The sequence below is a fragment of the Hypanus sabinus genome, chromosome 5 (genome assembly GCF_030144855.1).
Source record: "Hypanus sabinus isolate sHypSab1 chromosome 5, sHypSab1.hap1, whole genome shotgun sequence".
Lineage (NCBI taxonomy): Eukaryota > Metazoa > Chordata > Chondrichthyes > Myliobatiformes > Dasyatidae > Hypanus > Hypanus sabinus.
Genome location: NC_082710.1, coordinates 104,366,871 through 104,383,549, shown reverse-complemented (window position 1 = coordinate 104,383,549; position 16,679 = coordinate 104,366,871). Strand labels below are relative to the sequence as shown.

The 16,679-nt window shown below is 42.5% G+C and overlaps 1 protein-coding gene across 6 annotated transcripts in view; it reads right to left on the bottom strand.

Annotated features, from left to right (window-relative positions):
- lypd6 (LY6/PLAUR domain containing 6) overlaps nt 1-16,679 on the bottom strand; it is a 258,451-nt gene that overhangs the window by 33,576 nt on the left and 208,196 nt on the right. For 5 of the 6 annotated variants that reach the window (XM_059969137.1, XM_059969139.1, XM_059969140.1 and 2 more), the window contains one exon: nt 3,284-3,466. In XM_059969137.1, coding sequence (XP_059825120.1) covers nt 3,284-3,401 — 118 coding nt within the window. In that variant the 5' untranslated portion in view covers nt 3,402-3,466. Of the gene's footprint in view, nt 1-3,283; nt 3,467-8,759; nt 8,796-16,679 lie in introns of all 6 variants that reach the window. The other variant, XM_059969138.1, reaches the window with a different exon arrangement.

Genomic DNA, 16,679 nt, shown 5'->3' with positions numbered 1-16,679 from the left:
ATAACTAATAATTAGATACTTTATTGCTCCCAAAGGAAATTACAGTGTCACAGTAGTATTACAAGTGCATAGATATACAAATATTAAAAGAGAAGCAAGAAGAATAGAAAATAAGTTACCTCAAACAGTCTAACAGAAGGGATCATCACTTCCCTAGCCACAGGTTGACTCATTATAGACCCTAATAGCTGAGAGGAAGAATGACCTCAGACAGCACTCTTTGGAGCAGCACAGTCGTCTTAGTCTAGCACTAAAAGTGCTCCTCTGTTCAGCTAAGGTGGCATGCTGAGGGTGAGAAACATTGTCCAGAATTGCCAGGATTTTCTGTAGGGTCCTTTGTTCTACCACAGCCTCCAGTGTGCCCAGTTTGACTCCTATAACAGAGCCAGCCTTTCTAATCAGTTTATTGAGCCTGTTCACATCACCCATGTTGATGTAATTGCCCCAGTACACCACTGCATAGAAGACTGTCCTGGTGACAACAGACTGGTAGAAAATGTGAAGGAGGGGCCTGCATACTCCAAAGGACCTCAGGCTCCTCAGGAAGTAGAGGTGACACCGGCCCTTCTTGTACACAGCCTCTGTGTTGGTGCTCTACTCAAGTCAGCTACTTGTAGGCCCTCACCACTTCCACATCATCAATAGAAACAGGGAGCAGAGCAGTCTTATTCTTCCTAAAGTCCATCACCGTCTCCTTCGTCTGCAGATGATTCAGCTCGTACCCTTAATTATTTAAATGAACAAGAATGCTTAATCTACACACACACAAAGATTACTTTAATATTAAATTCACAGCACTAAGGTATTATTATTCAATGCTCTCTCCCTGATTTGATAAGAAGCGTTACATGATGGGAATGCAAACAATGAAGCATCAGTTCTTTAGCTGTGGTCCAGAGCTATCTCATCTCAGCCACATCATTATCAGCAGGATCTGACTGGGTTTGGCTGCTTCTCCACATAAAAACAGAAAAGCATTCTGCCCTACCTATCAAAAATAAAAGGGAACCATTAGATAAGCCCAACATATCATCTTTAACCTTGACAATTTGAGCCAGAGGAATAATTGAATTCTTTATTATTAGTTGGTTTAATAAATAGTTGGGGGGTGGAATGGGGAGGTAAATTGTTTTCACTAACTGGAGTTCATAAGCCAGAGAACAGAGTAGGCATTCAGCAACAAAACAGAAGATGAAGAACCGAAGAGACTCTGCAGATGCTGGAAATCTTCAACACACACACACAAAATGCTGGAAGAATACAGCAAGTCAGGCAGAGTTTCCCAGTACAAAACACTGCTTGTTGGACTCCCCATCATAATGGGTGAACAGAGGAAGAATTGGTGCAGATGGTTAAGGCCTGGAGCTGACAGGTACAGAACATTACAGTGTGATCACTGTTCCCTCCACCCGTGTTACATAGTATACCTAGGCTGCTGGCTGAGTAGGTCAACATGCTGCATGATTACATGAACTGTCTCCAATCTTCCAAACATTTCATCATCGAGCGAGGAGACATCATCAGCGCGCTATTAATTGTTGTGTGAAATGACAACCAGTTGTCTGATTGAAAAGTATACAAAGCTAAGCATTCGGAGGACATCCCACAATCAACAGTGCACTGATGATGTCTCCTCATCTGGCGACAAAACACTTGCAAATAAATCACCACGGTCAAAGAACAACTCAACCCAATCATCAGCCACCCGATCTACACATCTTCCAAATTATTTCCATGAACTGTCAGTCTAACTTGTCACTCTAAAACAAACTGCATTCTCCGTCAGTCTGAATCAGGACCTGCATTGTTGGAAGTAAAACCCACGCATTCCACAGGGAGGACGGACACCGTTGGGGTGCCACAGTGGCGCGACGCTTGGGGTTTGGATTCGGGTGTGGCTCCGCAAGGAGCCTCTGCACGCCCTCCCAGTAGAATGCCCGAGATTTCCCCCAGGTTTCCACCCACTGTCCGAAGAGTTACCCAGTAGGTTAACTGGTTATTATAATTTGCCCTATGATTAGGTTAGGGGTCATCGGGGTTGTGGGGTTGGAGAGGCTTTAAGATGCAGAATGGCCTACACTGCACTGTAATCACCAAACAAACAACAGCAACACAAAGTTGTAACTGTTGGGTTTTGGCTGAGGGATCTGACCAGGAAGGTAACATAGGATTTATTAAAAGCTACCATTGTTATGAAATGTAAAGGCATCAGTTCCACAAATATAGATCAGTAGTGGACAGTAAAGGAACAGTCATTAATTTTCTTAAAGTTATTCAAAATAGACTGTACATTCACCTTATAATTTAGGAAACACAGGAGACTCTCCAGATGCTGGAAATCCATAGCACCACCCACAAAATGCTGGAAGAGCTCTGGTCAAGCAGCATCTATGGAGAGGAATAAGTAGGCAACATTTCGGGCAGAGACACTTCATCAGGGGATAGAAGCCTCCAGTGCCCTTCCTCCTACCCCACCTCCCCCTGTCCACTCTCTTCTCCAACCCTTTACCTGTCAATCACCTCCCAGTTTCTCACTGCATCCCCCTCCCCTACCAATCTGATTTCACCTTTTGCCTGTCAGCTTGTACTCCTCCCCATCCCTCCACCTTCTTATTCTGGCATCTTCCCCCTTCCTTTCCAGACCTGTTGAAGGGTCTTGGCCATATATATTGACTGTCTATTCCTCTCCATAGATGCTGCCTGACCTGTTGAGTTTTTCCAGCACTGTGTGTGTGTGTTAGAAGTTAAGAATACAATCACTGGAGTCCAATTGAACATGCATGATAACGCATGGATTCCGTGCACTAACATGCTCACTTCATTCAATTATACCAAAGCTCACGTACATCTAGCGTAATGTATTCTGGCATTCTGAAAGAACGCAGAAATAATCAAAAACACAAAAGTAACTAGAATCCTCTATTCTCCCAGTTCTGAGGAAAGGTCATTGATGTGAAAAGTTAACAGGTTACTATTTGCACAAATAAGCACCTGGATGCAAAAAAAAAGGCAGCCCATGTGGAAGGGAAGGGTTAGATTGGTCCTGGGAGTACGTTAAAGGGGTAGCAAACATAGTGGCTCTAAAGGCCTATACCATGATGTACTGTTCCATGTTCTATGTACCTCTACAGCACAAGGAATTGTATCTAGTTGCAAAAAACTATTTGTTACATCAAAGAAGTTTTGCAAAAATCTCATCTTGTTTCTCCACTAAAAGCGATATTCACCTACATTTGTAAAGTTAGCAACATAAACAAGAGTAATGGGACTTTCCGCTTCTTACTTGAAGGATGGAGGTAGATAATATCTTTCACGGTGAATTCCCGAGAGTGGACCAACTTCAAACACTCAGCAATCAGGCTCAGAAGCAGGAACCAGGCCAATCCAGGCTGGGCTTCCATTGTTTGCCTCGGGCTTGCGCATACAGATATCCAATGAGATGCTGCCTTCTTTAGTAAAAAAAAACCTATATGGAAAAAAAAAGAGTAATCTTTTGAGAGGATGGAAGCACATCCAGTTAAGAACCAATCACTACTGGAGCTAGTTAAAACCAGCTTACATTTTTGCAACCTGTTCCCCATCCCACACCCTTGCTAGACATCTGGTCCTCCAACTTAGTGATAGAAACTTACGTGCAAGACATTCATCTTTCAGCAGATGACATTTTCCTGCATTAGCCGCAGAACAAAGGATTGAATTTCTATCAAAGGCACATCAAAACAGTCCAGCCGATTCGCTTTGGCAGCTGACTGACAAGCCTACCAGAGACTGTGTTTTGCTTGGCAGTATGTCAAGTCAAGTACATGGGCTGCTGGCAGACAACTGAGGGGTTGGTGCTCGAGGTGTTTGGGGGGGGGGGTTAAAACCTTAGAAATAGCAGGCAGGTGAGGTGGAATGGGGGTGGGAAGCTAAGTCCAAAGCAACTCTCAACTTAGCCAGCTAAACAACAAAGTTGTCATAGAGTCAGCCACCTCTAAAGCTTTATCTCTTGCAGTGTTACCTCGGGCTCTGATTTTGAATAATTTGACTGGTTACATTTTTTGGGTTGAGATACAGAAATGTCACATCCATTTCAGTATTACAGAACCTTTCCCTCACTGGCTTTTAAAACCAGCCTGGTTAGTCCAGTTCCTCACCCAGTGGCTTCAGGCTGACACCGTTACAACAATGTGGACTTTGCCTCACTGGCTTTAAACAGCCTGATTCTTCCAGTTCCGCATACACTGCAGCTTCAGTCTGACACCATTATAATAATGTGGTCTCTGCTTCACTGCCATGCCCATAAAATTAACTGACAAATTCATGAAGTAAAGATACAATTGCTCATTTGTCAGGGATGATTAACGCAAGGACATGTTTCCTTTACCATCAGCAGATGAGGAGACAAAAGCTTTTGGCTTCCTGGGGCCAGGGAACATTATTATAAATATTTTCCCTTCCAGTTCACTGCACGCTAAAAGGTTCATTCTCCCAAATTATACACCGCTTTGAGAACACCCCAAAGCCTGAAGCAGATGCACCAATGACCCTTATAATTCGCTCCATTCCTGCCTGCAGTTAGATTATGCTTCCAGCAGGTCAGAGGGAAAACTAATATCTCCAGCTTCATTTTGGTTTCATACATTCTGTGAAACAGTTACCTACAGGGCGAGAAGAAGCACTTCGGTAAAAAGAAAGCAGATACAACGGCACCACCTTTAAAATGAAAGGGTGTTCCACAACTCTCTTGTATTCAAAATACAGTTCCCAAGGCAAACTTCACCTTGCCTTGTCTACCCTTTTCAAGCCATGTGTGACATTTAACGATTCAGGTGGGATGAAATAAAATAATCTTCAAACTAATGTATTTCAAAGATGCTAGTATCTCTATGTATAAAGATTGCAAAACTAATAATATGGATATCCCAGCTTTACCAAATGATAAAGATCGCAGTAAACACACTCATCTGTAATTATTCAAACTTCAGAGAATGAAATGGAAGGTTTATACTTGGTTAGGCTGTTACTTAGGTTTATAGTAATTATTGCAGTTTAAATTAATCTGGTGTGATTAGTTGCTGTTTATGTTGATGCTTCACCAATGGCTCCCAAGTGGCAATTAAATAAATTATCTTATTAGTTGGTTGAGACATTTTGACTGGGACATGGTGCAGTCTTTTTGATCCTTTGAATATAACTTGGAATTTTTATCATTCATATGAAAAGCAGATGGAGCTTGGATTTATCATTGGTTTTAAAAGGCAACATGAGACCTACCCCCAGCACTGGAATGAAGTGTCGGTCTAAATTATATGACTAACGTTTGGGAGGGGTGGGACTTGAACCAGTAACCTCCTGACCCAAAGGCAAAAGTACTTCCAACTGAGTCTAAGTACTTCTTATGTGATTTGACATCCTTCTACAAATATGTTTTCTATCATATGGTTTGGGTATTAACTTGATTGACTGACAGACACCCTGGGGTTGAAATTGTATCATATAACACCATGGAAGTCCAAATCAGCAGCCAACCTCCCAAGCAGTGTTAGAAACATGTTTGATTCATTATTGTTCCGAGCTTTCTGGGGACATCTTTGATGACTACATTGAAGAGGGATGAGGAGGTACCACCAACATACTAATAAAGTATCTGATGTTAAACGAAAAGCTAGGAGTCAACATCATGTCTACGGTGATCAAGTCTGTGTATGGCTCATCCCATCATTCTCAAAAGTGCAGCCAGAATCTGACAATAAAGTGCTAACATTAACAAAAATATATACCTCAACAGTGGTGCAAGAAATGGAGATACACCACTCAATACCACACCAGTACTGTTGGATAGTGCCCTCCCAACGGTCTTTGGGACATCCCAATAGGCAAACCATCCCAATGACTCACCTTGTCACCATATCCATTAGCCAAACTTCCTGAACAGCAATCTCTTAAATCACAAGATCAGGGGGAATGGTTGGCCTGGAATGTGCAGTCTTGATGGGATTAGAAAGAGTGGGTCAACAGCGATCTCCCTCAGACCAGTCAGGTTGATGTCACCTCATGAACACTATCAAATGACCCAAGATACAAATTGCGGGGATCCAGCCAAGACAATGGGAACCTCTACTACCTTGAAGATTGTGACAGAGAAAAGGCCATCGACAAGCTCTAGCTAGAATTCCCCTTTGCATGCAAGGTATGAGCAGAGGTATGTCAGAATCTATTCTGGTCCATCCTCCACGGCTCTTTATCACCAGAACACACACCAAGTTACACATCAACTGGTGCCAAAAAACATCAACCCTGCTGCTGACTTGGGGGGGATGGGGGTGCAAGCAGTCAGTTCATAAAGGACAAAGATAGAGAAGATTTCCTTTTATAGAGTGCTTTCACAGCTCTGGATAGCCTGTAGAACTTTCCAAAGAGTGGTCACAGACATTACGCATGAAATGTCAGAATAAAAAGGTGGGGAGAGGGGAAGTACAAGCTAGCAGGTGATAGGTGAAGCCAGGTTGGTGAGGGAGGGTGAATGAAGTGAGAAACTAGGAGGTGATAGGTGGAAAGGTAAATGGCCGGAGAAGGAAGAATCTGATGAGAGGAGAGTAGATCATGGGAGAAAATGAAGGAATGGGGTGTACCAGGGGAGGGAGGTGAGGAGAGGATGAGGTAACAGGGGAGCCAAAGTGGAGAATGAAAGGGGGGGGGGGGGGAAAACATGACCAGAAGTTATAGAAATCGATGTTCGTGCACAGATGAAATACAAGGTGTGCTCCTCCACCCCGACAGTGGCTTCATCATGACAGTAAGTTACCAGAAGCAGTAATGTAATGATGTGAGTTGTAGGATATTGGCTAGGACACAAGGAATGATCCCCTTTTCAATGTCATGACCACTTTCATCACTATTTAGGGCTCAGCCTAATATATCCCTTGAAAGTGCGTAATTCCTTAAACAGTTCTGTTAAACTCTCAGCCTTGATTTCCATACTCATAAGTATACAGTACTGTGTAAAAGCCTTGGGCACCCTGAATATCTGCGTCATTTTATGTATTGCACTGTACTGGCGCTGCAAGGACAAATTTCATGACATGTGTGAGTGATGATAAACCTGATTCTGATACAGGTCTCTCTTGTAGACAGAAAGTGGGAAGGGGCAGGGAGAGGGGAATTGAGGTTGGGCAAAAAGGAGAAGGGAGGGAGTAGGAAGCGCCAGACAGGCATTCTGTAAAGTTCAATAAACCAATTGTTTGGAATCAAAATGATCTTGCCGGGAGTTCTAGCAGTGGGTGTGTCTATCCCCCATCCGCCACAGGCTCTCCTTCTCTGCCACCTGTCCCACACCCCTCCTGCAGCATCCACCCTCACCAGTTCCAACATCCTTTACTCCCACCAAATTTACAAACTCACCCTCCACTCCACATTAACAAATACAGTACTGTGCAAAAACCTTAGACACCCTAGCTATATTCATGTGCCCAAGGCATTTATAGAGTACTGTAGAGTGAGACGGAAATGCACAGCTCGACTCAGAGACAAGAATGCTGGAAGCATCCACACGGTGCAGGTGTCTCACTATCAGCTAGCCCTCCGCCATATTTACTGAATCAAAATGTCTGAAAATCTCATCTGTTTTTGCTGCATTTGCAGCAAGGTGTATCCTTCGCCCGTATGATCAGTGGCACTAACACACTTCACATCAAGATGTGCCACAGGGTTTTTGGATGCTGTGAAGAGGCAGTCACAAAGAGGCTTCACAAATACCTCTTCCGGTAGAGCTGCAGTGGCTAGACCTCCAGATCTTAGGAAATCCTAGATATCAATAATGAGGAACTGAAGTCATAAATTCATGATCTCTTCACTCATCTGTTTCTTTGAATGCTCTAAAGAATGATCCATTCTCACTTTGTGAATTAAGTGATCCAGATTCATTTATCACATATACATCAACTTGGGGAAATGTGTTATTTGTGTTAACAACCAGCACAACCCCAAGGGTATTTTGTTCGATATTAGGGGACAGTATAGAGAGACAGGCAGAGGCCAGCCCGCAGACTATTCACCTGAACTTTATGATCATGTTGCTTATACAATGTGAACTCCTCCCATGCAGGAGCAGCAAGTGTCACCACACAGCATTCCCATCTTGCTCGGCAGAACAACACAGAAGCAACAAAATAACTACAGAACAAGCCTCTTTCCTTCCCCCTCCCCCCATCAACCCAACCACCCAGAGTCCTCCGACTCTAAGGCAAGCCTTTGGGCCTCCAGCAGACTCAGAGGCCTCCGACCTCTTTAGACATATAGGCCCAGGGCTTTGGCCATCAGGCCTCAACTTCTGGCAATCCAATTGACCTTCGAGCTTTGATCATCACCATCAATCGCGGGACTATGCTCAAATAACTGTATTTCATTTAAAGTGGCTTGCTTACCAAAATGATAATCATGTTCCACACTGAAAGATTCCCTGGGCTCTGCTGGCATAGATTAAAATTCTGTGCCTTTGTCTGCATTTGCTATTATGGGGCCTTTTATTTGGCTTAGTTAGGCTGATGGCAGATCACCGTGAAATCACATACACATAGGCCATTTAAAATCTGGTAAAATTGAATGTGGCATTGTCCTGATTTGTAACAACAATTCATTTTATTTGTTTCCAGCATGAGCAAAGTGAATGATTTTGTTTCCGTAAATCTCTTAATATTGCCGCTGGATCATGGCCAACAAGGCAAGGCTTTGCAATCTCTGAAACCCAGCTCATTAAAACTTAAGACCGTCAAACTTACCTCAAGTCACGAACAGTAATGAGTTATCCATCCAATCTGTGGTACAAGCAGAGCAGTCAATTTTTCAGACAAGTGAACTGACTACAGTTGCCAACAATCACAATTATAATTATGAGCATTAATCTGTGAAGTTGCCATTGTTAACACTTTTATCAGTTCTTACATATTTATATTACTCATTATAAATATGCAAGTATCATTTTAAAATATTGTATTCATCATATTAGACATTTGCTGAGTATAAATAATTTATTCCTGGAAACTATTCCTTCGCCTCAACCACTGTTTAGTTTCCCACAATTCTTTGCTTCTTAAACAGTGTCTATATACTCAATAGTCAGTAATAAACCTGTACCTAATTGTAGTGCACGAATCTATTTCCTTTGGAGCAATGACTCTCCTCCATCCCCACACAAGCCCCCAGCACTCCATACTGATTTGTCTTCACTTGCGCATGGTTCTCTGTCTTGCTGCAATGAGAATCCAACAGTCATAGCCATCTCCCACATTCGTGCTTTATCTAATATATATGTAATTGTGCACAGACAACACTAATAAAGTGGCCACTGAGTGTATGTTCATGGTCTTCTGCTGCTGTAGCCCATCCACTTTAAGGTTCGACATCCTGTGCATGCAGAGGTCCTACTCTGCAGGCCACTATTGTACGTGTGGTTATTTGAGTTAGTGTCACCATCCTGTCAGCTTGAACTAAGTCTGGCCATTCTCCACTGACCTCTCTCATTAACAAGGAAATTTCACTCAAAACCACCACTCAAGGGATCTGTTGGGTTTTTTTTTGCACCATTCTACGTGCATGAACAATCCTAGGAATCAGCAGTTTGAGATAATCAAACCACCGTGTCTGCCAACAATAATCATTCCACAGTCAAAGTCACTTAGATCACATTTCTTCCCCTATTCTGACATTTTGTCTGCAACAACCAAGTCTGTATGCATTTATACATTGAGTTGCTGCCACATCATTGGCTGTTCAGCCACTTGCATTAATGAGTGCAGGTGGACCTAATAAAGAGGACACTGAGTGCATGTTCCAACAACTGTTGGAAGATAATGCAATTGCCCATTAAGATGCAATTAGAAATTCATTTTATAATCCATGCAAATTTTGCAGATAATCTGTGATACCACCAAATGATATATCTTCCAATTTTGTGACCAAACTGCTATCAAATGCAAAGACAGAATGACAGCTTGCTGTTAGAAAACTAATTTTGTTCAAGGCCTTTATTTTTGACACATTGACTTTAATGACTCGCAAGGCCATTTGCAAGTTAGATGGGTAATCTCCGAATGTAAATTGCTGATGCAGAGTCAGAATTCAGAAGAATATCAGCCAGTTACAGGGAATTACATGATCACCCTCTTCGATTTGAATGCAAAGTGGAATTAAAGCGTTCCCAGAAGCAAAGTTCAGCATTTTTGAAAGCATTGCTGCTTTTTATGCCTGTGGTGAATCTGGCGACATTTTTGCTGGTTCAAAGTAAAATTTATTATCAGGATTACATAAATGTCACCATATACAACCCTGAGATTCTTCTTCTGCAGGCATACTTAACAAATCTATAGAATAATAACTGTATACATCGGGAATTGTTAACTGCAAGCTGTACAAATGCAGATACAAATAAATAGCAATAAATAACGAGCATGACATAACAGATAACATAGTTATCCCCTTTTTTTCAAGAGCCTGCTGGTTGAGGGGTAGTAGCTTTTCTTGAACCTGGTGGTGCGAGTCCTGAAGCCCCTGCACCTTCTACGTGATGGCAGCAGTGAGAAAGGAGCACAGCCTGGCTGGTGAGAATTTCTGATCGATGCTGCTTTTCTACGGCAACATTTCATGTAGATGTGCTCAATGGTTGGGAGGGTTTTAACCGTGATTACTGGGCCAACTCCAGTACCTTTTGTAGGATTTTCTGCTTAAAAAGGTATTGGTGTTCCCATAACAGGCACACTTTCCACCACACATCTATACAACTTTGCCAAGATGTCCAATGACAAGCCAAACCACCACAGACCTGAGGAGAAAGAGATGCTGTCGTGCTTTCTTTGCAATAATATTTATACCAGGAATGTAAAGTTACTGACCCTCTCCACCTCTGATCCTCCGATGAATACTGGGTCATGGTCTGTAGTATTTGATTTTTTTTTTTAACAAATGAGGCCAAGTTGCTAGCTCGATGCTCAACCCAACACAAATTGAAAGCATGCAAGGAGCCAGCTGGATTCAAACTCCAGATCATTCAACTCAAAGTCCAGTACTGACTCCATTACATCATCAGCCAGCGATTTTGAAAGCATTCCAAGCAGAGTCTCCAGAATTGAATTGATTTGTTGCAGTTCTTCAAGGTTCACACACATTCTTGAATCTTTTCCCCCGTCCACCTGGTAATACTCCCTACAGTACATCTCTGAACTCTACGGTTGGACATACAAAGGATGTAGTCAATCCAGCATAGCGAGCATAGAATAACTGGGGCCTCAGTACAGAGAATATTTGGCCAATAAATTGATAAACGTCCAAATATTCTCTTCCACCTCGGGTAAGTGCTCTATGATGGTTAACAAGTGCCTGCACAGATTCATCAGGGCTGTTGTCAGCTCAACAGTTCAACTCTGATTCGGAGGCATTGTGATGAATTAAATTAGCTGCATGAATAACTATAGCCAGGTGGTTAGATTTCCCATTTGAAGGCCATTCTGCTCCGAGAGCGCGCTGTCATGTTGTTTTCAGCTCGGCTCTTCTCCACAAATCTGGTCAACACTATCTGCAGATAACAATCAGCAAAGGTTGCACCTGGTGTTTATCTCCTGCTCATCCCCTTCAGAATAGCACTTTAAGGTCTTTCTACCTCAACCACGCTCTAATTCCAGTGACAGACATGTTTCTATGGGCTGAGGTTGCTAAAAAATCAAGGGCACAGTCCCAAAATAATGAGATTGGCTATTCAGGTGAAGAAAATTCTTCATGAAGGTTGAGCTTTGCACACAGTATCCAGTCTGTACTGGATTGAAACACCAATTAGAATGCAGATCTTACTGGCAACTGTACATCCTTGTTCTGTGACCAAGCTAAGTATTTACTTAAGAACAAAGTTGAAGTTATAATAAAGATTAAAAACAAACAAGATAAGCATCAAGTGCAACTTCAGAGCAATCACGATCTGGTAAAAACATAGCAAAACAAAAAGATTTTAATGGTTCCCTCAGCGCAGCAGAATTACAAGCAACAACCCAAGGCCTTGGGATTCTGTGGTAATAGGATCCTTATATTGTACAACAAAGAAATGTGTTTGGATAAGGATTACACTTGAATATGTATTGTAAGCATGCAGCTTTATTTGGATGTGAAAATCCTTTTAGGGAAGGAGACTGAAATATTATAATATCAACAAGAATACTAACTTGTTTAATTCAAATAACATGCCATACATTCCTTTCTTTGCCAAATATTAAATACTTTCAAACCACACTTCAAGACATTGCTACCAACAAGCAACACCATCAGTAATCCAGAATGAAAGAAACTGGAAAGTCCAAATGCTTCACAAGATATATTACACAATCATCAATGGCATCACACTTTCAAAACTGCCTGATCCAAAGTTTCTACTTGCAATGCAATTCACATCTCTTAGGGATTGAGAAGATAAAGTCAGATCTATCAGTATACAGTGAGTAATGGGAATTACAGAGGCATGAAAGAAGCGCTGGCCAAAGCTGACTGGAAGGGGACGCTAGCAGAGATGATGGCAGAACAGCAATGGCTGGAGTTTCTGGGGGCAATTCAGGATAAATACACACCAAAGATGAATAAGTATCCTAAAGGGTGGGTGAAGTAACTGTGGGTGACAAGGGAAGTCAAAGGCAGCATAAAGGAAAAGAGAGCATATACTGTAGCAAAACTTTTTGTCGTTGCTGAGTGCCATTGACAGCATAGTTGTCCATAGGATTTTCATGACAAGGTAGAGAAGATTGCCAGGTCTTTCTTCCACAGATACTGCAGCCAGATTCAAACTCGGAACCATCCAGCTCAAAGTCCAGTGCTGACGCCACTACACCACGGGCTGACCTACAGGAAAACTTAGTGGGGAGTTAAAGGATTAGGACGTTTTTAAGAACCAACATAAGGTAACTTAAAAAAAACCTTAAGGAATGAAATATAAAGGTAGGCTACCCAAACATATCAAAAAGGATACAAGTAGTAATTTTTCCAGCTATATAAAGCAGGGAAAAAAGAGGCAAAAGTGGATATTAGACCACTGAAAAATGATGCTGGAGAGGTAGTAATGGGTGACGTGGCAATGGCAGATGAACTCAATAAGTATCTTGCATCAGTCTGCATGGTGGAAGGCACTGTGGAAGACACCAGCTGTATGCGGGAAATTTGAGTGTATCAGAGGGTAGAAGTGAGGGTAGTTGTATGACTAAAGAGAAGGTGCTTGGGAAGCAGATTGATCTGAAGGTGGGTAAGTCACTTGGACCAGATGGATTACACCCCAGGGTGCTGAAAGAGGTAGCTGGAGATTGTGGAAGCATTAGCAACGATCTTTCAAGAATGTGGAATGGTTCCAGAGGACTGGAGAATTACAAATGTCAAGATGATGAGAGGTATTGATTGTATGCATCGCCAGAGGCTTTTTTCCCCCGGCTAAAATGGCTAACACAGACGAGCAAACACAAGGAAATCTGCAGATGCTGGAGTTTCAAACAACAACACACACAAAAATGCTGGTGGAACACAGCAGGCCAGGCAGCATCTATAGTGAGAAGCACTGTAGACGTTTCGGGCCGAGACCGTCCTGACGAAGGGTCTCGGCCCAAAACGTCGACAGTGCTTCTCCCTATAGATGCTGCCTGGCCTGCTGTGTTCCACCAGCATTTTGTGTGTGTTGTGACACAGAGGAGCATAGTTTTAAAGGTGCTTGGAAGTGGGTACCGGGGAGGATGTCAGGGGCAAGTTTTTCCACACAGAGAGTGGTGGGTGTGTGGAATGTGCTGCCAGCAACTATGGTGGAGGCGGATATAATACGGTCTTTTAAGAGACTCTTAGATAGGTACTTGGAGCTTAGAACAATAGAGGGCTGTGCAGTAGGGAAATTCTAGGCAGTTTCTAGCGTTGGTTACATGGTCGGCACCGCACTGTAGGCACAGGGCCTTATTGTGCTGTAGATTTCTATTTTCAGTGATACTGATGTCACTCCATTCTTTAAGGGAGGAAGGCAAAACAAAAGAAATTCTAGGCCAGTTAGCCTGACTTCTGCAGTTGGGAAGATGGTGAAGTCCATTATTAAGGATGAGGGTTTGGGGAACTTGGAGCACATGATAAAGTAGGCCAAATTCTTCATGATTTCCTTAGGGAAATCTTGCCTGACAAATCTGTTGGAATTCTTGGAGAAAGTAACAGGCAACATAGACAAAGGAGAGTCAGTGGATGTTGGATTCTCAGAAGGCATTTGTCAAGGTGTCACTGCTCAACAAGATAAAAGCCCATGGTATTACAGGAAACATACTAACATGGAGAGAAGATTAGGACCATTTCTCTTCACGTTATATCTCAATGATTTTGATGACTAAATTGATGGCTTTTTGGCTCAGTTTGCAGGTGATGCAAAGATAGGTGGAGGAGCAGGTAGTGTTGAGGAAGCAGGAGTCTGCAGAAGGGCCTGGACTGGGAGTATGGGGCAAAGTAGTAGATAGAATGTGGTGTAAGGAAGTGTATGGACATGAAGTTTGGCAGAAGGAATAAAGATGCAGACTATTTTCTAAATAGGGAGAAAATATAAAAATCTGGGGAGGGCTTGATACTTGGGAGTCCTCATACAGGATTCCTAAAGGTTACCTTGCAAGTTGGTGTTGGCGGCAAGTTGGTGTTGGCATTCATTTCGAGAGGGCTAGAATACAAGAGGAAGGATGTGATGCTGAGGTTTAATAAGACATTGGTCAGACTGAGTATTTAGAACAGTTTTGGGCCCCTTACCCAAGGAAAGATCTGCTGGGATTTGGAGAGTCCAGAGGTCCTCAAGGATGATTCTGGGAATGAAAAGTTAAATGTATGAGGAATGTTTGATGGATTTGGGCCTGTACTCACTGGAGTTCAGAAGATTGGGGGGGGGGGGGGGGAGGGATCTCACTGGAACATATCAAATGTTGAAAAACCTAGTCAGTGGATGTAGAGAGGGTGTTTCATATAATGGGCGGGTCTGGTTCCAGACGGCACAGCCTCAGAAGAGCAGGATGTCCATTTCGAACAGAGATGAGGAAGTATTTCTTTAGCCAGGGGGTGGTGATTCTCTAGAATTTATTGCCACATACATTTGTGGAAGCAAAGTCATTGAGTATATTTAATGAGTTTGATAGGTTCTAGGTTAGTCAGTGTGTCAAAGGTTACAGGGAGAAGGCAGGAGAATGGAATTGAGAGGAATAAACCAGCCATGAGAGAATGCTGGAGAAAATAATGGGCCAAGTGTTATGTCTATGGTGTCAAATGACCCTTCCTAGAGCTGTGGTCATGAAGAATAAAGGACAATCAGGATATAGAGTCATAACAGCAGTGATACAGACCCTTCAGCTCAACCACTCCATTCTGGGTTTGCTAAAGATTCCGATACAAGATGGTTCTGTTTTCCCATGTTTATCTTATTATTCTTCTAAACCTTTCCTGTACATCAGCTGGAAAATTGGCCACAGAAGTGCCACATGGAGTTTAATCTGTGCAGGTGCGGGAGATCAAAGACAGGAAAGTATACAGGAAAGAGAAAGACGCTAAGGAACACTGATGTACTTAAAGATCTTGGGGTGCAAGTCCATAGCTCCTTGAAATTAGATAGAGTGGAAACATTCTACGGCAGGATTTCCTTCATCGATCAGAGTGCTGAGCAGAAAAGTTCGGAAGCCATATTGCAGCTGTATGAAACTTAAGTTAGACCACCGTGGGCATCTCTAGTTGCCCCACTACATGAAGAATGTAAAGGGTTTTGAGAGGGTGCAGAAAAGTTCTCAGGAGAGGTGCCTGGATTAGACGGTATTAACTACAAGGAGAGGCTGTACAAGCTTGGAGCATCAAGACCAAGTGGGGTGATCTGATAGAAGTATATAAAATTCTGAGAGGCATAAATAGTCAAGAGTCTCTTTACCCCGGTTGGAAATGTCAAATGCTAAAAAAGCAGGGGAATGGGGAACATTAAAGGAGTTTATAAAGATTTTTAAAAATATATACAGTGTATGACTGGAAACACTGCAAAGGTTGAAAACAGACAGGGGTTATAAAGCACATGCAGGCAGATGAATTAGTCATACTGGTATCATAGTAGGTTCCAGTGCTGTACTAGTCTATGTTCTCAGGACAGAGTGTTTCTTAAACCTGATGCAGGTATATTTCCACCTGCGTAATCTTGACAAGGAGGCTGGCCATTTGTAACACATGCCAAATATTTGGGCTTGTGAAGTGGATGATTTGAAATGCAGCATTTTCAGATATACAACTGAATTCTTACTGTTGGGTAATTTAAAAGGAGAATGGGAAGTCAATGGGGATAGAAGTCTACATAGTGTTGAATTATATAGCTGCTCGACACATGGCTGAAATGAAAGACCTGGTTCTATGCTACGAGGAGTTGTGGCAAGCCCATCATTTTTCAGTATAATCATGAGTATTTTGCTGTTTGCATGATTCATTCTTTTGTTTTTGCACTTTGGGTGTTCGATGGGTTCCATGTCTCGTAGCCGTCTTTGGGAAGAAGGCTGTATACTGCATACATGCTTTGAATCTCAGAGTGCTGGACCAATTGTTAATTCCTAACAATTGAAGAGAAAGTTGGTTGTGATCAACTTCAGAAGGAGACACCTTCTTTGACTCCTAATAGCAGTCAGTAAAAGGCCTACAATCAAGATTACCCA